Consider the following 22,040-nt stretch of genomic DNA (forward strand, 5'->3'; position numbering starts at 1 on the left):
CTCCCTCAGGCTGCCGCCGGCCATTCTAATCTTATATACACACTTGAATCCATGGATACAGAGTCATATTACACGGAGAGGATGAAGGATGAGGTAGCACTGCTCTTCTCTGACGATAGCTACTGCTGCTCTCTGCTGCCGCCCTCTGCTTACGATACTGCATGGGTCGCCATGATCGGCCGCGGGGGCGCCGCCGGACGTCCCCTGTTTCCGCAATGCGTCGAGTGGATCCTCGCGAACCAAAGGAAAGAAGGCTTCTGGGGAGATGGTGAGCGTGCACTCGATTCCGCCGCCGCCACTATAGTCTCTGTTCTTGCCCTCCATCAATGGAACACTGGTCATGACAGCATCGAGAGAGGTGGGTGTATATATGACTAATTAATTAATAGTATTTTAAAAACAAAAACAAAATAAACGATCCTTTTAAATTTCTTAAAAAGTTTAACCGATTTTGAAAATAGATTAGTGTTTTTCTAATTCAATCCTTATTGTTTGGTTTTTAATATATATACTTGCAAATATATATGATAAGGTGTTTATGGCTCTCTCAGAAAGTAATTTTGAAAAGGAGGGGGGGGGGGAATGCATATTTACCCTTCGAAGTGATGAATTAGTATTCATGGTTATATATATGTGTCACTTTAAACTTGTAGTTCTCTCATAAATCGTAATTGCTATTATAATTTAATATTTACAAAATATCATAAATCAACGCCTCGTTTTTATTTTGCATCGTATTTATAAGTGACATTTTCAGATAGAAAATAAGAATATAGTATATTAAAAATAATTAAAGCATTAATAAATGATCAAATAAGAATAGCTTAAAATATTTTAATCAAATTAGTAGAAAGTATTTTGATATAAAAATATTTTATACGTAGCAAGTTGAATAAAAAAAACAATCGATTTATTTTATACGTTGTATTATAATATACAAAACATAATGGATGTCCTATTTTATATTATATGATAATAAAAAATAAAGGAAATTCTTTTAACTTTTACCCTATTATTTTACAACATTAAGAAAAATTTTTTTATAGAACTAATTATTGAAGATTGTAAGTTTAACAAATTTGAAAATACACACACACACATTAAATCTTAATTTTGAAAGATTTCTTTTTAATTTACATATTCATTCATGCTTAACAGGTTTGGAATATCTTCATGCAAATATAGAAGAGATACTCGTGTGCAGTGCCACGGTGGCATTCCTCGTTGGTTCACCATTATTTTTCCAGGATTACTGGAGCTGACCCAATCCAAAGGCTTACGTGTCCTTCCCCATGACGGCATCGAATTAGTGAATGACATCTTCAAGAGAAGAACAACAATATTAACAGAGTAAGCAATCGACTTCATACATACTGGCAAACTATATATATGTTTGCAATTTATTGCTAATTTATTTATTTATCTATTTATTGTCAGATATTTATTTATTTTGAGAAAGGAAAAAAGAGAACTGACAGGAGCTTCGACCATATATAAATTAACCAACCAAGATATATAATTCAATCACTGCTGGTCTTTGTTTAATAGCAGATCAGGTAGTGATCATTACTACCCACCACTGACGATGTTCCTCGAAGCACTCCCACCGAGCAGCAGGCCCAAACACGAGCTGATTCTTGCTCAACTGATGGAAGATGGATCGCTCTTTAGATCTCCATCAGCGACTGCTGCTGCTTTCATGATCACAGGAGATGCTAATTGTCTCAAGTACCTGCAGGGCATGATGCAGAAATGTAGTGACATCGGTGAGCTTATTGATTTTTCACAGAGTCATGGAAAATATATTTATTAGTTTTTAAAATTTTGATTAATCACTTACTATTGGAACAGTGCCCCATGTGTTTCCTGTGGATCAAAATCTCATAAGGCTTTGTCTAGTGGACCATTTGAGTAGACTAGGATGTGGTCAGTTTTTTGAAGAGGAGATCAAGGATCTTTTGGAGCATAATTACAGGTACACATTACTTTTTTGATACATCGAAAACTCATCTCCATTCTTAATGACTGTCTCAATTTCCAGGAATTGGATAAAGCAGCATCAGGAACAGAGCACTAAGAAATGTGGGCTATCTGAACAAATATATAGTGATACCTTAGCCTTTTATCTTCTGAGGAGATATGGATATCCTGTAACACCAAGTAACTGAACAAGAATTAGCTACCCTAAGTCAATTATAAATGCAGCAATAAATAAGGACATGCTCATCTGATTACATAATGGATTTCAGGAAAACTGTGTTGGTTTATGGACGTAAAGGGAATTCTTGTGCACATAATGGAAAACCACAACGAGTTCTTGGGAGCCATGTATGGGATCTACAGAGCAGCGCAGTTGATGTTTCCTAAGGAAGATGACCTTCACATTGCCAAACTGTTCGCCTTAGAAGTGTTGAGAAAATGTCTTCCTCGCAAAGATTTTGAAGGAAACGACAAGGTCATGACAGACTTCCAAAAAGAGGTACAGTATCACACACACAAAAGAAGCTAGCATGACTTTTTTTAATGGTGATTGTTGCATGCATGTCTCTGTTTTGTCAGATCGCACATGAACTGGAACTCCCGTGGTTACTTAGAATGGACCACCTTGAGCATCGCTTGTATATAGAGAGAACTAAAGGGTACTGGTTGTGGATTGGGAAGACCAACATTTGCAGGTAGTTTCAACAGCCACTCAAAAATTTTAGGTAATTAGAAAGATGAATGACATCAAATTCATATTTTGTTCAAACGCAGGCTTTCTCACCCAAAATGTCTCATGCAACTGGCTGTGGACAATTTTACAAAACGCCAGTCAATTTACAGAAATGAACTCCAGATGCTGAAGAGGTATTTCAATTTTCATGTAGATGGTTACATATTTTATATAATTTTTTTTTTATCTCTGTAGATGAAAATATAATTAATGATAGGTGGTCAGAAGAATCAGGGCTTTCAAAAATGGGGTTTGGCAGAGAAAAAACTACCTACTGTTACTTCTTAGCCACTGTTCCAACATGTCTCCCTCTGCATTGTGAGCTAAGGAAAATGGTGGCAAAATGTGCAACCCTAGTCACAATTGCTGATGATTTCTTCGATGAAAAAGGAACTGAAAGTGAATTAGAAACACTGACTGAAGCTGTCAACAGGTATATGTACAGATATGTATATATGTGCCATCTTAAAATAAAACCTATTTGATTATTGTTATATGTTAATTTGATATATATGACAGATGGGAAGGAGACAACTTAAGTAGCCACTCCAAAGTAATCTTTGACGCACTTCATGAACTTGTAAATGAAGTAGAATTCAATGCATTCCGTGAACATGACAAGACTGTGAAAGATTCCCTTCAAGAAATGGTATAGCATAGCGTATATATATATATACATACACACATCGATTTAAACTTTTCCACGAGCGTCTAATGGTTGTTGCTTTCCTTTCTGTTCTTCTTGCACTTGTAGTGGCGCGATGCGTTTAACTCATGGCTAAAGGAATCCAAGTGGAGCAGATGCAAACATGCACCTTCGACCGACGAGTACATCGACGTCGCGACTGTTTCAGTGGCTATTCAAGTAATGACTCTTCCGGCTTGCTACATCACTCATCCAGAAGTTCCAGTTGATGGCAAATCGGGGTCTCGTTACTGCAAAATGACCGAGTTGGCAATGCTGTGTGCTCGTCTGCTAAATGACATAGGAAGCTATCAGGTAATGTATAGGGCATTTAAAGAATATCTAGTTAATCTGCATTAGACCAATAGAATTTATATATTTCTTTTCGGAATTTTCAGAGAGAATTAGAGGATGGAAAGTTCAACATGGTTCCACTGTACGTGAAAGAGAATCTGGAGAGCAGCATTGAGGACTCAGTTGGGCATATAAAGACAATTCTTGAGAGGAAGGGGAAGGAGTTCCTTGAGCTGTTCTTGAACCAAGAATATGGAGGAGTTCCAAGAGTGTGGAAGGAGCTGCACTTGGTCACTCTCAAAGCCTTCTGGATGCTTTATGATTCCAACAATAAATTTGACTCGCCTACCGCGCTGCTCCGAGCTATCAGCATGGCGTTTTATGAACCGCTGGTGATCGATGCTTAGATCGAACTAATTTCTAAGCTTGCTAAGAATGATATTAGTTTGTTTGAGGAAGGAGATTAATGTCTCTTTGCCAAGTACATGGTGACAGACATGTAGAGAGCGGTGGCAGTACTGTAACACCTTCATCTGCTAATTCATTTCTATCATCTATTGTGATATGAAAACCATGCATAAAATCAGATAGTTTGATTTTTATCACCAGCTAATTTTGCCAGAAAGTTTGAATTTTGTTAGGAAATTCGACATCTTATCTCAAACCACAATATGCATAAACAGAGCAGCATAAAGAATAACTACAAGTAAAGACTCATTGCATCAGTTGACTAATTCATGGCCAACCAAATGGCTTGTTAAGTTGTCTTCAACGATCTTAATTTCGACCATTTGCTTTGATGGCGACCTAGAGAATCATGACGAAAAGATCGACTGCCATTTAGCAAGCTGCTGCTTTGATCTACAGACTCATCCTGTTCTCTTTGCTCCTTTGACCACAATAATGTTCGTTTAAATTCTTTCAGCTCTGATGCTACTTGCTCCATCGTCGGCCTATGCTCTTTTTCAGGACTCAAGCATCGAGCTGCAAGGTCAACAACAACTTGAAGTAAATCGATGTTCTCTTCAGGCACAATTTGTTCATCTAAGGCAGCTATGACTTCTTCCTTGCTCATCGATGCTAGTCCGACTGCAGGCTGCTTCCTGGTAACTAGTTCCAAGAGAACAATCCCAAAGCTATAGACATCGTTTTTGGTGGAGAGAAGCCCTTCATATCTGAGGACAGGGTCAGCGTAGTCAGCAGTTCCTTCCGGACTCGTCAGAGCTTCCGTTTGATTCGCTGACAATAGCTTGGATATGCCAAAATCGGCTACTTTGGCGGTTAAATCATGTTCCAAGAGGATGTTGTTCGGCTTCACGTCCCCATGAACGATCGGGTGTGGTTTGAATGAATGCAAATGAGCTAATGCTTCGGCTGATTCCACTGCTATTGTCAGGCGATCCTCCAAGGAGATGATCCCTTTTTTCTTATGGAGCAAGTCGAAGAGAGAACCATTAGGAACAAACTCGTAGACCAGCAAAGGAGTATTATGCGTCTCGAAGCAACAGCCATAGAGTATGACCACATTCTTGTGCTTAATCTGCGAAAGAAGGTAAATTTCGTTCAAGAAACCCTTCTTGTCCCGGTCGCTCTGCCTCTCGGTAGGAATCAGAGTCCTCTTTATGGCCACTTCTCGGTGGCCTTCCTCCAATATTCCTTTAAATACCACGCCGTAGCCTCCACGCCCAAGTACATGGTCGTCATCGAAGTCGTTGGTTGCTCGCCGCAGATCTTGCAGAGTAAAAAGTGTCATCGTACTCGCGTATTTTGATACTATATCTTTGTAAAATCTCAAATCCCTGTTCTCAACTTCAAGCCTCCTGTTCTCCTCGCGAAGTTGCAGAACATCTTTATTTATCATGCTTTTACTTCTCCTAATGGTATCATATTGCTTCTTTTGCCCAAATAAACATATCAGAATGAAACAGATCGCAATGAATAAGCAGGAGGAGATACCTACACAAGTAATTAAGGAAGGATATACTCTACCGTATTAATTTAAGCACCAGTTAAATTAGAAGTCCATTCACTAAGATTAACTAATTAGGAAAGAAAACATGCTGTAGTACCTAAGAACAACCACCCCATAATGGACATTGTGGAGGTGCACGGTGCAATAAATGGATTGCCATGCTTCCCCGATGGGCATTCACAACGATAGCTCCCTTCGAGATTAGTGCACACACCATGGCACGGATACTTCTCCGGAGATAAACACTCATCGATATCTGCATTCAGATACAAATTAAATTCAACCATCATGAGAAGATTTGGTAGATAAATTCATTATAAATACTAATCGCAAACCTAGGCATCCATCGGCGATGTAAGGGTTGCCCTGGTAGCCCTGCGAGCAATTGCAGAGGTACCCCGCACCGTTGTCGGAGTCGACGCAGATGCTGTTCTGGCTTCGACACGTATTGTTCACATAATTGGAGGAGGACTTCTTCGCCTCCTCGCACGTCGCAGCGTCCCGAAAGGCCCAATCCAGCCACATCGGCATCGACGCGTTGACGTCCATCTTCAAATCCGCCAAGGTGAATTTGAAGTAGTCCTTATCGACGATGAAGACGTAGCTGCAGGGGCTCAAGTCCGCCATGTCCCCCCTGTGAGGGTAATCTCTGAACCGGAAGTTGCTGTCGCTGAGGTTCGACGGGATGCTGACCTGGCAACACCCTATGCCTGAGCAGACGCCGTCGACGACCCTGCTGGCGTCTTTGCAGTAGGCTTCGCAGCCGGTGTAGTAGCGATAGGGATAGAGTCCGTTCACATCGGCCTGGCTTCGGATATATCCTTCGGAGTTGCATCCGATGAGAGTGAGCTTGTTTCGGTCGGTGGCCATTCGGAAGACTCCGGCTCCGTTGATGTTGAAATTAATGTACGGATTCTGGTTGCTGACCGTGTCGCCCGATCTATTGTAGCATATCGACGTTACCGGAACCTGTAAAAGGATAAAAAGGCCTATGATTTTTCCCCCGAATTTAGAACTTAGGATTAAGAAGAAGAAGAAGAAGAAGAAGAAGAAGAGTTGGTTACGAGGACTCGAGTTTGGCTCTGCTCCACTGAGATGTGGGTGACTTGGATCATGGAATCGGCGGATCCAAGGAAAGCTTTTGGGGAGGACGGATCGGAGCGGTCACAGGAGATGGCGAAGCCGTTTTTGTAGCAACCGCGCTCTATGCCGAAGGGAAAGGAGAGAGCAAGTTCACCGCACGACTGCGAGCAACCTGGGCCTGGTAACATCGTCGTATTAATGCTCGTCGCTGCTGCTGCTGCAAGTGTACAGAACAGCAGCAGAAGCCGGATCTCTCTCTCTTTTGAGCTTCTCATGTGTTCTTCCTTTGCAGCACAACTGGATTAACAAGCAAGGACCAGTAGTCTTTTAAAGGAGGAAGCTGATGATCCAGCACCGACAGCTGACGATGCAGGACTGACAGCGAGAAGTGACTTCCACGCCGATTTTCGGGTCAAACACGACGGCTCGTAAGATTTATAAATATTAAATTATCCATAACGAATCTTGACAACCAATCAACATATATTTTATTTTATTTTATTCCTATTTTCGCAGCAAGGAGTTGCCTTGGGTCATAATAGAGCCATTCATTAGAAATTAAAATGAGAACGAAGAATCATAGAAAGTCTCACTATGTTATGATATATGTTTGTTAGAACACTGCAAAAAAAAAAAAAAGAAATTAGAATAGAAATGAAATTATTTTTATATAGTTATTTTACTTGAATATATTGATTAAAAGATAATAATAGTTTTTTCGTATTCTGTTCATTAGGTTGGCCAATTGGACATGCACGTTTCACACATTTATTTTTATTTAATGTATTTCCATTAGTTCATCTGTCCAATTCATCCCTTTTGTCTCATTCTTTCGCTCCACTTTGGGTATCTCTAACAAATTCGATTCTTAATTCACCCAATTCATTGAATATTCCTTATCCGGTCAACTGATTGGTTCCATTCAACACCTTTAACCAACTCGACTTACTTAATAATTTGATGTTTTTTACTAGTAATTTAACCCAAAAAAAAAATAGAAACCGGTTTTTTTTTTCTATTTTTATAATTATAAATATATATTTTTCAACTTCTAATAAACTAAGAAATCACTTATACACGTTTTTTTTCCTCCAATAAATTCAAGATTATTTTGTCTATATTTTTTTTCTCCAACTCAATTGAAGAAAATATAATTAAATACCACCAATATGAAAGCTCGATGATCTAGTGACAAAAGTCTCTGTCAACTACATGACATTTTTCAGACGACAAGTTGACCGCATGAATAGCCAACCGCGTAGACTTACTTGAGAGAAGTCTCAATCGTCAATATAGATTTATAAATAAATGATTAATTCGAGAAGGTGAAGCCGGCTTTTGACTTTCGTTAAAAATTTAGTCATAGTCTTGAAAAATCTTATTGATTGACTATTATAGTCCATTTTAATATAACAAATTCAAAACAATCCTCTAGATGGGTCCTTCACAGTTCACATTGGAACTCATCTGCACCTCTCGCGTCAAGTGATAAGCTAAACAAAAGTCCATTGCTCAACGTACATATATTCTAATCGAGGGACCTAATCGATGGATAAATATATCGTGCCAGATTCCTATAAAAGAGTATTGTAGTCGATTGATAAATCCATTATGCTTAACTCGTACACAACAGTTGAGTATCGTAGTCTGTTATATTTACTGTGTTCGATCCATGCACAATAGGAGTATTGTAGTTAGCTGCAAACTCACTGTGCCTGAATTGAGAATAATAGTTAAGTGTATCAGTCGACTACGTATACTGTTGTTCAGCTTATTGCGGATCAAACCCGACGATTTTGTAAAAAACGACAGACGTTACAAAAAATTCATCATTGTTCTTCGTGGAATCACAAAATGTAAGGTTTCTCCCCGCAGAAAAATATGCATTATTTAACATGTTAGATTGAAATCAACGCAAAACATACGTAAATTAATAGAAATCGTTGAGATTTTCTTAAATAACGAATTGTACTCCGTACATGAATCCATAAAGACTCAAACAATTCTAAACCAGATCTTACCATTGATTTAGGGCAATTGAAGCAAAGCAATAAAATGTTAAACACCTGTAAAATCGAACTTGAATCTAGAATTATTATCATCGTTTACTGTTTATGAAATAAAATGAAGATTAGGAAGACGAGAACCTTTTCTAATAGGTTGATATTTTGAAGGAGTGAGATAACGAACATTGTAACTCCTTTTCCAATTGGAATGAACTAATGAAGGAATTGATCGTACAGAGTCACAGCTCTGTTAATAGAATTGAATTAAGGTCAGTGGAGCGGTGGAAGTACTGTTACATCCTCATCTGCTAATACATTTATGATTTCTATCATCTATTGTGATATGAAACCCATACATAAAATCAGATAGTTTGATTTTTATCACCAGCTAATTTTGCCAGAAAGTTTGAACTTTGTTAGGAAATTCGACATCTTATCTCAAAACCACAATATGCATAAACAGAGCAGCATAAAGAACAACTACAAGTAAAGACTCATTGCATCAATTGACTAATTCATGGCCAACCAAATGGCTTGTTAAGTTGTCTTCAACGATCTTAATTTCGACCATTTGCTTTGATGGCGATCTACAGATTCATGACGAAAAGATCGATGGCCATTTAGCAAGCTGCTGCTTTGATCAACATACTCATCCTGTTCTCTTTGGACCTTTGACCATAATAATGTTCCTTTAAATTCTTTCAGCTTTGATGCTACTTGCTCCATCGTCGGCCTATGTTCTTTGTCAGGACTCAGGCATCGAGCTGCAAGGTCAACAACAACTCGAAGCAAATGGATGTTATCTTCAGGCGCAATTTGTTCATCCAAGGCAGCTATGACTTCTTCCTTGCTCATCGATGCTAGTCCGACTGCGGACTGCTTCCTCGTCAGTAGTTCCAAGAGAACAATCCCAAAGCTATAGACATCATTTTTGGTGGAGAGAAGCCCTTTATATCGGAGAATAGGGTCAGCGTAGTAAACACTTCCTTCCGGAGTCGTCAGACATTCCGTTTGATTCCCTGACAACAGCTTTGATATGCCAAAATCGGCTACTTTGGCGGTCAAATCACGGTCCAAGAGGATGTTGTTCGGCTTCACGTCCCCATGAACGATCGGGTGTGGTTTGAATGAATGCAAATGAGCTAATGCTTCGGCTGATTCCACTGCTATTTTCAGGCGATCCTCCAAGGAGATGATCCGTTCTTTCGAATGGAGCAAGTCGAAGAGAGACCCATTAGGAACAAACTCGTAGACCAGAAGAGGAGTATGCTTTTCGAAGCAACAGCCATAGAGTCTGACCACATTCTTGTGCTTAATCTGCGAAAGAAGGTTAATTTCGTTCAAGAAACCCTTCTTGTCCCGGTCGCTCTGCCTCTCGGTGGGAATCAGAGTCCTCTTTATGGCCACTTCTCGGTGGCCTTCCTCCAATATTCCTTTAAATACCACGCCGTAGCCTCCACGCCCAAGTACATGGTCGTCAGCGAAGTCGTTGGTTGCCCGCCGCAAATCTTGCAGAGTATAAAGTGTCATCGTACTCGCGTATTTTGATACTATATCTTTGTAAAATATCCAATCCCAGTTCTCAACTTCAAACCTCCTCTTCTCCTCGCGAAGTTGCAGAACTTCTTTATTAATCATGCTTTTACTTCTCCTAATGGCATCATATCGCCTCTTTTGCCCAAATAAACATATCAGAATGAAACAGATCGCAATAAACAAGCAGGAGGAGATGCCTACACAAGTAATCAAGCATATATTCTACCTTATTAATTTAAGCACCAGTTAAATTAGAAGTTCATTCACTAAGATTAACTAATTAGGAAAGAAAAACATGATGTAGTACCTAAGAACAACCACCCTATCATGGGAATTCTGGAGGTGCACGGTGCAATAAATGGATCGCCATGCTTCCCGGAAGGGCATTCACAACGATAACTCCCTTCGAGATTAGTGCACACACCATGGCACGGATACTTCTCCGGAGACGAGCACTCATCGATATCTGCATTCAGTTACAAATTAAATTCGACCATCAAGAGAAGATTTGGTAGATAAATTCATTATAAATACTAATCGCAGACCTAGGCATCCATCATCGAGGTAAGGGTTGCCCTGGTAGCCCTGAGAGCAATTGCAGAGGTACCCCGCACCGTTGTCGGAGTCGACGCACATGCTGTTCTGGCTTCGACACGTATTGTTCACAAAATTGGAGGAGGAATTCTTCGCCTCCTCGCACGTCGCTGCGTCTCGAAAGGCCCAATCCAGCCACATCGGCATCGACGCGTTGACGTCCATCTTCAAATCCGCCAAGGTGAAGTTGAAGTAGTCCTTATCGACGATGAAGACGTAGCTGCAGGGGCTGAAGTCCGCCATATCCCCGCTATGACTGAAATCTCTGAACCGGAAGTTGCTGTCGCTGAGGTTCGACGGGAAGTTGACCTGGCAACACCCTATGCCTTCGCAGACGCCGTCGACGACGCTGCCAGCGTCTCTGCAGTATGTATAGCAGCCGGTGTAGTAGCGATAGGAATAGGGTCCGTTCACATCGGCCTGGCTTCGGATATATCCTTCGGAGTTGCATCCGATGACAGTGAGCTTGTTTCGGTCGGTGGCCATTCGGAAGACTCCGGCTCCGTCGACGTTGAAATCAATGTACGGATTATGGTAGCCGACGACGTCGTCCGATCTATTGTAGCATTGCCACGTTATCGGAACCTGTAAGAGTACATAAAAAAAGCCTATGATTTTCCCCCTGATTTAGAACTTACGATGTAATTAAGAAGAAGAAAAAGAAGAAGATCAAAGATCAAAGATCAAAGAAGAGTTGATTACGAGGACTCGAGCTTGGCTCTGCTCCACTGAGATGTGGGTGACTTGGATCATGGAATCGGCGGACCCAAGGAAAGCTTTAGGGGAGGATGGATCGGAGCGGTCGCACGCGATGCCGAAGCCGTTTCTGTAGCAACCGAGCTCGATGCCGAAGGGAAAGGAGAGAGCAAGTTGGCCGCACGACTGGGAGCAACCTGGGCCTGGTAACGTCGTCGTATTAATGCTCGCAGCCGCTGCAAGTGTACAGAAGAGCAGGAGAAGGCGAATTACTCTCTCTTTTGAACTTCTCATGTTTAATTTCTTCCTTTGCAGCACACAGATTTTCAATCAAGGACCAGTGCTCTTTTAGAGGAAGAAACTGATGATGTAACACCGAGAGAGAAGGAGACCTGACCGTCCACGCGGATTCGCGTGAATCCTGCTGTTCAGTGTTGGGCCAACCGCGACGTCACATGAGATTTAACAAACCTTGACAATCAATCAACATATATTTTGTTATTGACTTTTTGGATGTTTTGACCAATTCCAGTTTATATTAAACCAAACCAAGCTCTTTGGTTTGATGTTTCGATTTAAACTTAACAAAACTCGCCGCTAATTTTCACGCCCACTGTTTTCGCAGCGAAAACTGCCTTTGGTCATAAAACAGCCATTCTCTATTCATATATTACCTGAATATATTGATTAAAATATAAAATAGTTTTTCATATTCTGTTCATTAGGTTGGCAAATTTGACATGCTCAATTCATATATATTTTTATTTTTTATTTAATATATTCCATTAGTTCATCTGTCCAATTCATCCCTTGTGCCTCATTCTTTCACGCTACTGAGCTCATTGGGTATCTCTAGCAAATTCGATTCTTAATTCACCCAATTCATTGAATATTCCTTATCCGGTCAACTGATCTGTTCCATTCAACCCTACTCGACTTACTTAATAATTTATTGTTTTTATTAGTAATTTAACAAAAAAATATAAAAAAACTTTTTTACTCTATTTTTACAATTATAAATATATTGTTTTCAACTTCTAATAAACTAAGAAATCACTTATAAACATTTTTTTCCTCCAACAAATTCAAAATTATTTTGTCTATATATATATTTTTCTCCAACTCAATTGAAGAAAATATAATTAAAGATCACCAATATGAAAGCTCGGTGATCTAGTGCCAAAAGTCTTCGTCAACTACATGACAATTTTCACATGACAACTTGACCGCTTGAATAGCCAACCGCGTTGATTAACTTGAGAGACGTCTTAATCGTTTACATGGTTCGATATAATTAATTAATTCGAGAAGGTGAAGTCGGCTTCTGACTTTCAATAAAAATTCAAGTAGATCGATCATAGTCTTGAAAAATTATATTGATTGACTATTATAGTGCAGTTTAATATATCATAACAATTTCGCAGTTCACATTGGAACTCATGTGCACCTCTTGAATCGATTCGACCACGTAGAAAGATTATGCGGTGCGTACGCCCGTAATCTTCGTTTCTCCCAGCGTAAGCTTGAGCAATGAGCATCCTGTGCGTCCGCACGGTGTTTCTGATTGTATCACAACCAATCCAAACCATCGGATTTCTTTAAGCACCAGTAAGGATATGCCATCTCAGCCGCATGACAACGTACGTGTCATGGTGGAATTTGTCGGTATTAACTAAGAATGAATCAAGTCTCCCCGGATAGGATGTAACAGCGGACTGCTCTACCACTGAGCCATTGAGAAACAACGGAAGATTCAATCTCATTGCGTCGAAGCTTCCTACGTTAACTCAAGAATTTTTTTGACAATCACATACCGAATAAAGTACACGGTGCCACCTAAACGACGTGTATCTTTTGTTTGAAGCTTCTCATGTGTTCTTCCTTTGCAGCACAACTGGATTAGCAAGCAAGGACCAGTAGTCTTTTAAAGGACGAAGCTGGTGATGCAGCACCGACAGCTGACGATGCAGCACTGACAGCGAGAAGTGACTTCCATGTGGATTTGAGGGTCAAACACGACGGCTCGTAAGATTTATAAATATTAAATTATCCATAACGAATCTTGACAACCAATCAACATATATTTTATTTTATTTTTTTTTCCTATTTTCGCAGCAAGGAGTTGCCTTTAGATCATAGTAGAGCCATTCATTAGAAATTAAAATGAGAACGAACAATCATCGAAAGTCTCACTATGTTATGATATTTGTTTGTTATAACACATTGAAAAAAAAATGGAAATGAAATTATTTTTATATAGTTATTTTACCTGAAATTGTTTTTCGTATTCTGTTCATTAGGTTGGCCAATTGGGCAACACATTTATTTTTATTTAATGTATTTCCATTAGTTCATCTGTCCAATTCATCCCTTTTGTCTCATTCCTTCGCACCACTAAATTCATCGGGTATCTCTAGCAAATTAGATTCTTAATTCACCCAATTCATTGAATATTCCTTATCCGATCAACTGATTCGTTCCATTCAACACCTTTAAGCTACTCGACTTGCTTAATAATTCAATATTTTTTATTAGTAATTTAATAACAAAAAGTAGAAAACGGTTTTTTTCCTCCAATAAATTCAAAATTATTTTGTATATATATATTTTTTCTCCAACTCAATTGAAGAAAATATAATTAAATACCACCGATATGAAAGCTCGATGATCTAGTGACAAAAGTCTCTGTCAACTACATGACATTTTGCAGACGACAAGTTTGACCGCTTGAATAGCCAACCGCGTAGACTTTCTTCAGAGAAGTCTTAATCGTCAATATAAAATTATAAATAAATGATTAATTCCAGAAGATGAAGGCGGCTTCTGACTTTCATTAAAAATTCAATGCTTAACTCGTACACAACATCTCAGTATCATAGTCTACTGTTATATTTACTGTGCTCGAGCCATTTCAGCATAAAGTAGAATTCATCAGCTTGTCAATTACCATTTATGACGAAATAAATCGAGAAATTATAGTTGATCACGACGGAGGAGGACCTTATCTCGACTTCGCCGATATTCAAACCTTTATCTACTTCAACAATTCTGTTCCGTCATAATCAACTTAATTATGCCCTGAAAATTATTGTGCTCGATCCATGTACAATAGTGTAATATCATAGTTAGCTACTAAATCCACTGTGCCTGAATTGAGCATGACAGTCGATTACGTATAATATTGTTCGGCTTATCGCGGATCAAATCCGACGACAGAAGTTACAAAAATTTCATCGTTGTTCTTCGTGGAATCACAAAATCTAAGGTTTCTCTCTGCAGAAAAGTATGCATTATTTAACATGTTAGATTGAAATCAATGCAAAACATACGCACATTAATAGAAATCGTTGAGATTTTCTTAAATAACGAATTGTACTCCGTACACGAATCCATAAAGACTCAAAACAATTCTAAATCAGTTCTTACCATTGATTTAGGGCAATTGAAGCAAAGCAATAAAATGTTAAACACCTGTAAAATCGAACTTGAATCTAGAATGATTATCATCGTTTGTTGTTTATGAAATAAAATGAAGATTAAGAAGACGAGAACCTTTTCTAATAGGTTGATATTTTGAAGGAGTGAGATAACGAACAATTGTAATATCCTTTTCCAATTGGAATGAACTAATGGAGGAATTGATTGTACAGAGTCAAAATCAGAAACTTTGATTTTTATCACCAGCTAATTTTGCCAGAAAGTTTGAACTTTGTGAGGAAATTCGACATCTTATCTCAAAACCACAACATGCATAAACAGAGCAGCATAAAGAACAACTACAAGTAAAGACTCATTGCAGCAATTGACTAATTCATGGCCAACCAAATGGCTTGTTAAGTTGTCTTCAACGATCTTAATTTCGACCATTTGCTTTGATGGCGATCTACAGATTCGTGACGAAAAGATCGATGGCCATTTAGCAAGCTGCTGCTTTGATCAACAGACTCATCCAGTTCTCTTTGGACCTTTGACCATAAAAATGTCCCTTTAAATTCTTTCAGCTTTGATGCTACTTGCTCCATCGTCGGCCTATGGTCTTTTTCAGGACTCAGGCATCGAGCTGCAAGGTCAACAACAACTCGAAGCAAATCGATGTTCTCTTCAGGCGCAATTTGTTCATCTAAGGCAGCTATGACTTCTTCCTTGCTCATCGATGCTAGTCCGACTGCGGACTGCTTCCTCGTCAGTAGTTCCAAGAGAACAATCCCAAAGCTATAGACATCGTTTTTGGTGGAGAGAAGCCCTTTATATCGGAGAATAGGGTCCGCGTAGTAAACACTTCCTTCCGGAGTCGTCAGACATTCCGTTTGATTCCCTGACAACAGCTTTGATATGCCAAAATCGGCTACTTTGGCGGTCAAATCACGGTCCAAGAGGATGTTGTTCGGCTTCACGTCCCCATGAACGATCGGGTGTGGTTTGAATGAATGCAAATGAGCTAATGCTTCGGCTGATTCCACTGCTATTTTCAGGCGATCCTCCAAGGAGATGATCCGTTCTTTCGAATGGAGCAAGTCGAATAGAGAACCATTAGGAACATACTCGTAGACCAGCAAAGGAGTATGCGTCTCGAAGCAACAGCCATAGAGTATGACCACATTCTTGTGCTTAATCTGCGAAAGAAGGTAAATTTCGTTCAAGAAACCCTTATTGTCCTTGTCGCTCTGCCTCTCGGTGGGAATCAGAGTCCTCTTTATGGCCACTTCTCGGTGGCCTTCCTCCAATATTCCTTTAAATACCACGCCGTAGCCTCCACGCCCAAGTACATGGTCGTCATCGAAGTCGTTGGTTGCTCGCCGCAGATCTTGCAGAGTAAAAAGTGTCATCGTACTCGCGTATTTTGATACTATATCTTTGAAATATATCAACTCCCTGTTCTCAACTTCAAGCCTCCTGTTCTCCTCGCGAAGTTGCAGAACATCTTTATTTATCATGCTTTTACTTCTTCTAATGGCATCATATTGCTTCTTTTGCCCAAATAAACATATCAGAATGAAACAGATCGCAATGAATAAGCAGGAGGAGACACCTACACAAGTAATTAAGCATATACTCAACCATATTAATTTAAGCACCAGTTAAATTAGAAGTCCATTCACAAAGATTAACTAATTAGGAAAGAAAACATGCTGTAGTACCTAAGAACAACCACCCCATAATGGGCATTATTGTGGAGGTGCACGGTGCCATAAATGGATCGCCATGCTTCCTCGATGGGCATTCACAACGATAGCTCCCTTCGAGATTAGTGCACACACCATGGCACGGATACTTCTCCGGAGATAAACACTCATCGATATCTGCATTCAGATACAAATTAAATTCAACCATCAAGAGAAGATTTGGTAGATAAATTCATTATAAATACTAATCGCAGACCTAGGCATCCATCATCGAGGTAAGGGTTGCCCTGGTAGCCCTGCGAGCAATTGCAGAGGTACCCCGCACCGTTGTCGGAGTCGACGCACATGCTATTCTGGCTTCGACACGTATTGTTCACATAATTGGAGGAGGACTTCTTCGCCTCCTCGCACGTCGCAGCGTCCCGAAAGGCCCAATCCAGCCACATCGGCATCGACGCGTTGGTGTCCATCTTCAAATCCGCCAAGGTGAAGTTGAAGTAGTCCTTATCGACGATGAAGACGTAGCTGCAGGGGCTCAAGTCCGCCATGTCCCCGCTGTGACTGTAATCTCTGAACCGGAAGTTGCTGTCGCTGAGGTTCGGCGGGAGGCTGACCTGGCAACACCCTATGCCTGAGCAGACGCCGTGGATGACGCTGCCGGCGTCTCCGCAGTAGGCAAGGCAGCCGGTGTAGTAGCGATAGGGATAGATTCCGTTCACATCGGCCTGGCTTCGGATATATCCTTCGGAGTTGCATCCGATGACAGTTAGCTTGTTTCGGTCGGTGGCCATTCGGAAGACTCCGGCTCCGTCGATGTTGAAATCAATGTACGGATTCTGGTAGCCGACGACGTCGCCCGATCTATTGTAGCATTGCCACGTTACCGGAACCTGTAAAAGTATAAAAAGGCCCATGATTTTTCCCCCGAATTAGAACTTACGATGTAATTAAGAAGAAGAAGAAGAAGAAGATCAAAGATCAAAGAAGAGTTGATTACGAGGACTCGAGCTTGGCTCTGCTCCGCTGAGATGTGGGTGACTTGGATCATGGAATTGGCGGACCCAAGGAAAGCTTTAGGGGAGGATGGATCGGAGCGGTCGCACGCGATGCCGAAGCCGCTTCTGTAGCAACCGAGCTCGATGCCGAAGGGAAAGGAGAGAGCAAGTTGGCCGCACGACTGGGAGCAACCTGGGCCTGGTAACGTCGTCGTATTAATGCTCGCAGCTGATGATGCTGCTGCTGCAAGTGTACAGAAGAGCAGGAGAAGGCGAATTACTCTCTCTTTTGAACTTCTCATGTTTTAATTTCTTCCTTTGCAGCACAAACGTGTCGCTATGGATTTACAAGCAAGGTCCAGTGCTCTTTTAGAGGAAGAAACTGATGGTGTAACACCGAGAGAGAAGGAGACCTGACCTCCACGCGGATTTGTGAATCCTGCTGTTCAATGTTGGGCCAACATAAGATTTACAAATGTTAAATTTTCCATAACAAATCTTGACAATCAATCAACTTTTATTTTTTTGATTGACTTTTTGGATGTTTTGACCAAGTCCAGTTTATATTAAACCGAACTAAGTTCTTTGGTTCGATGTTTCTACTTAAACTTATCAAAAGTCGCCGACAATTTTGACGACCACTGTTTTCGCAGCGAGAACTGCCTTTGGTCATAAAACAGCCATTCTCTAGAAATTATAATGAGAAGTCAAGAGTAGATCAATCATCGAAAGTCTCACTGTGTTATGATATATATTTGTTAGAACACAATGCACAAAAAAAAAAAAAAAAGAGAATGGAAATGAAATTACTTTTGTATAGTTATTTTATCTGAATATATTGATTAAAAGATATAATATTTTTTCTTTGTTATTTAATATATTCCATTATTTGTTCATCTGTCCAATTCATCCCTCGTGTCTCATTCTTTCACTTTTGTAAAAAGTAGAATCCGCCATGTTAGTGTCTCATTCTTTCACGCTACTAAGCTCATTGGGTATCTCTAGCAAATTCGATTCTTAATTCACCCAATTCATTGAATATTCCTTATCCGGTCAACTGATTGGTTCCATTCAACCCTACTCGACTTACTTAATAATATAATATTTTTTATTAGTAATTTAACCAAAAAAATAGAAAACGTTTTTTTTCTATTTTTACAATTATAAATGTATTATTTTCAACTTATAGTAAACTAAGAAATCACTTATAAATGTTTTTTTTCCTCCAACAAATTCAAAATTATTTTGTCTATATTTTTTTTCTCCAACTCAATTGAAGAAAATATAATTAATTAAAGACCACCAATATGAAAGCTCGATGATCGAGTGTCAAAAGTCTTTGATGACAAGTTGACCGTTTGAATAGCCAACCGTGTTGATTAACTTGAGAGAAGTCTTAATCGTTTACATGGTCCAATATAATTAATGAATTCGGGAAGGTGAAGTCGGCTTCTGACTTTCAATAAAAATTCACGTAGATCGATCATAGTCTTGAAAAATCCTATTGATTGACTATGATATTGCACTTTAATATATCATAATAATTTCAAGACAATCCTCTAGATGGGTCCTTCGCAGTTCACATTGGAACTCATGTGCACCTCTTGAATCGATTCGACCTCGTAGAAAGATTATGCGGTGCGTACGCCCGAAATCTTCGTTTCTCCCACCGTGAGCTTGAGCAATAAGCATCCTGTGCGTCCGCACGGTGTTTCTGATTGACAAACAACAGAAGATTCAACATCATCGTGTGCAACTCCCATTTTGAACCCATGAACAATATAAGTCCGAAGCTTCCTACATGAACTCTAAGAACTTTTTCGACAATCACATACCGAATAAAGGACATGGTGCCACCTAGACGACGTGTATCTTTTGTTCCAATTTTTCTGTAATCATCTTCTTTCTCCATTTAAGTTCCCAACCCGAACCTATCCCCTTTGAACCCCCCTTTCTCATCCTCTTTCTCCTTTGGATAGAGGAAATATGACGTTCTGGATGTTACAATTTGATCTCTCTCTTGTGTGAGTTCAATTGTTAGAATCTTCATCAAAGTTGAGTTGGTACTCTGAGTGGTAAATTTATAATAATGAACTAAGGTTTAAATTGCTATAGGTACACGCCCTTATGAAAATAATTCCTCCTCGGTATCGTGATTTACTTTGGGACGGACAGTGGAGGGGCTTCGCTCTTGCTGTTATTTTGTACTTTCCAGTGAAATTTCTACAGATTGGCTGATGCTTATGATCATTTGAAGCTGCATGTGCCTTCTTTCTTATACTTCAACTTTTTTCTGTTGTTTCGTTGGGGATTGCCATTGAACAACGATCTATACTTCGTTTAAATTTAGAACTCCAAATTCTCTTCTTTTTTATTTCTCATAGGCAAATGCACCATCCGGCATGGGAATCGCTGGACATAGCAAAAGCATTTCCCTGGAACTGCAGAGAAAGAAAGTACATCTGTATGTAATATTTAAAATTGATGAAAAAAAAAAAAAAAAGGGAGAGAGCTATGATGATTTCACTGCTGCGATACCCGGAATGATCGTCACCATGCTGTATATGATTATGATTTTGTGACTGAAGACAGAATGTTATAGATTTGAAGGGGTGCATAACAATGTTATAGATTTGAAAACAGAGTTTATGTATTTATCAAGGAAACCTTCACTTGTGTCAGTTTTGTAACATCTGGCAAGAAATCAGAAGAGGAAAAAATGAGGGAGTAATATGGTGAACGTGAAAAACACAGCAAATACATTTTGCCTTCGCTTGAGAAGGTACGTTAGAGTTACGTCAAACATAGCTTGGACAACATTATAAAGGAATTTAACATACAACATGACCTTATCACATATAATTCCAACTCCTCTACATAATTATGTTCCCTTCGACTGCAAAACTTTGGCCAGCCAACATTTTGGGTTTAATGTATCTGGAACACGCAAGAAATATGGATCAGAAATTGTTTATAAAAGTGTATAAATCAGCAGTGGATATGGAGATACAGAAATTTGCCAATTCAATGTATGATCCTTATGGCTGAGCCAGGAAGAGCAGGCTCTACCAGCCAGCCTTTGTGGTGATCTAGGCCATGGCTCTCCAAGGAATTCACACTGATGCTCTTCCTTAACAGTAACAATCTCAGAACAATACTGAGACTTCATTTATTAAATTTTGGCTACGTCTAAACCATTAAAGAACAGAAAGAATGAAAGTAGAATTTAGTATTTTGTTGTATAAACTAAAATGTATTGCTACTTCAAACTATTTTTCTGTAAAAGCATCAAAGGAGCACTAAAATATGCAACTTGAATGTTAGATTGTGCAAGTTAGACGAACTGGACAAAATATTTCACGTAGCGAGATGTTCCGATATCATGAAAAATTTTCCTCTTTTATATTTATAGCATTCCTAAGAACCGAACCAAATGTATAAATAATTGCTCCATATGATTTCCATCCTTATTGTATTTCATTCCTTCAAGAACTACGGAAACAACTTGACCCGTAAAATTTTAATCCATCAACTATGCAATTACAAATTCCCAGTGATATCGTTTAGATGCTAAAAATAAACACGATTTCCAAAGACGGAAAAAGGAAGAACAAAAACATTCGACCATTTTCCGTCTTACCAGTCGATCTTTCGAATAAATGAGGAAAAGGGGGAAATTTTACCCGTTGTAGAATTCAGTGGCAGATCTGGAACCGTTGTAGAAGACGAACCACAGCAATACAAGAATCAATATGTCTAATCCCCTTAAGGTTGCACAAAGCTAATTAATCAAAAAGCGTCTTTTTGAGCGTTCATCCGAACAAGCCAAAAATGGAATCGAAAATTTAAGAGAAGGATACTGAAGAGGTATCGCTCCCACCAATCGAGCATGTAGAGTCCCATGGTGACGTTGTAGAGATGGATCTTCCGGGCGATCCAGTTCATTGTGATGCTCGCTATCACGGATCTGGAGTCAGCCGGAGGAGGAAGAGGCGACGGAGGTGTTGACCGCGATGAGGCGACCGAGGGAGGAAGGGAGGAAGGCGAAGGACGATGCGGATCCAAAGCGATGCCGATTTCTCCTCTCTAGCTAGGGTTAAAAAAGTTTGCCTTTTCAGTTTGGAATTATTTCATTTGACTCCCCTTACAGTTTAATATCATCAACCTACCCTTCAAAATTTTAAATATGAGTTACCAAAATGACTTTTTGCCCCTTAAATTTGTAGATTTCCAAAAGCGCCAACATTCCTTCGCCTCGTTCGTAATTACGAAACATCGGACGTCAATTAGTCCACGTCAAAATCTTCATTTGCATGCCTTTGAATAATTATACGTAACATTTA

General features: G+C 39.6%; 3 protein-coding genes and 2 pseudogenes across 4 annotated transcripts; 1 reads left to right on the forward strand and 4 right to left on the reverse strand.

Moving 5' to 3' along the window:
- The first annotated feature begins 51 nt into the window (after positions 1-51).
- Positions 52-4,099, forward strand: LOC141842026 (S-linalool synthase-like). Its single transcript, XM_074730239.1, is given in 13 exon segments — positions 52-358; positions 1,159-1,196; positions 1,199-1,350; positions 1,549-1,766; positions 1,852-1,975; positions 2,042-2,160; positions 2,250-2,479; positions 2,560-2,675; positions 2,755-2,847; positions 2,931-3,146; positions 3,233-3,362; positions 3,468-3,713; positions 3,797-4,099. Coding segments are annotated over 13 exon segments (2,292 nt in total).
- Positions 4,100-4,306: 207 nt separating this feature from the next.
- On the reverse strand, positions 4,307-7,026 carry LOC141840282 (wall-associated receptor kinase 5-like). 2 transcript variants are annotated; one of them, XM_074728221.1, is made up of 4 exons: positions 6,735-7,026; positions 6,000-6,633; positions 5,762-5,920; positions 4,307-5,648 (listed from the first exon to the last, which is right to left on the reverse strand). In XM_074728221.1, exons 1-4 carry the CDS (start codon positions 7,020-7,022, stop codon positions 4,450-4,452), a joined length of 2,280 nt encoding a protein of 759 aa, XP_074584322.1. In that variant the 5' UTR covers positions 7,023-7,026; the 3' UTR covers positions 4,307-4,449. The 2 variants fall into 2 exon arrangements, with proteins under 2 accessions (XP_074584322.1, XP_074584321.1); XM_074728220.1 differs by having other exon boundaries at positions 6,729-7,026.
- Positions 7,027-9,274: 2,248 nt separating this feature from the next.
- On the reverse strand, positions 9,275-11,873 carry LOC141839910 (wall-associated receptor kinase 1-like; annotated as a pseudogene).
- Positions 11,874-15,308: 3,435 nt separating this feature from the next.
- Positions 15,309-18,169, reverse strand: LOC141840466 (wall-associated receptor kinase 3-like; annotated as a pseudogene).
- Positions 18,170-20,430: 2,261 nt separating this feature from the next.
- Positions 20,431-21,773, reverse strand: LOC141841463 (uncharacterized). The gene is made up of 3 exons (XM_074729637.1): positions 21,558-21,773; positions 21,381-21,453; positions 20,431-20,634 (listed from the first exon to the last, which is right to left on the reverse strand). The coding sequence occupies exons 1-3, from the start codon at positions 21,640-21,642 to the stop codon at positions 20,571-20,573; spliced, it is 222 nt and encodes a 73-aa protein (XP_074585738.1). The 5' UTR covers positions 21,643-21,773; the 3' UTR covers positions 20,431-20,570.
- Between the last annotated feature and the right edge of the window lie 267 nt (positions 21,774-22,040).

This window comes from Curcuma longa, chromosome 11, assembly GCF_044706935.1.
Source record: "Curcuma longa cultivar G26 ecotype Majalengka, Jawa Barat chromosome 11, ITB_CL_G26_1.1, whole genome shotgun sequence".
Classification (NCBI taxonomy): domain Eukaryota; kingdom Viridiplantae; phylum Streptophyta; class Magnoliopsida; order Zingiberales; family Zingiberaceae; genus Curcuma; species Curcuma longa.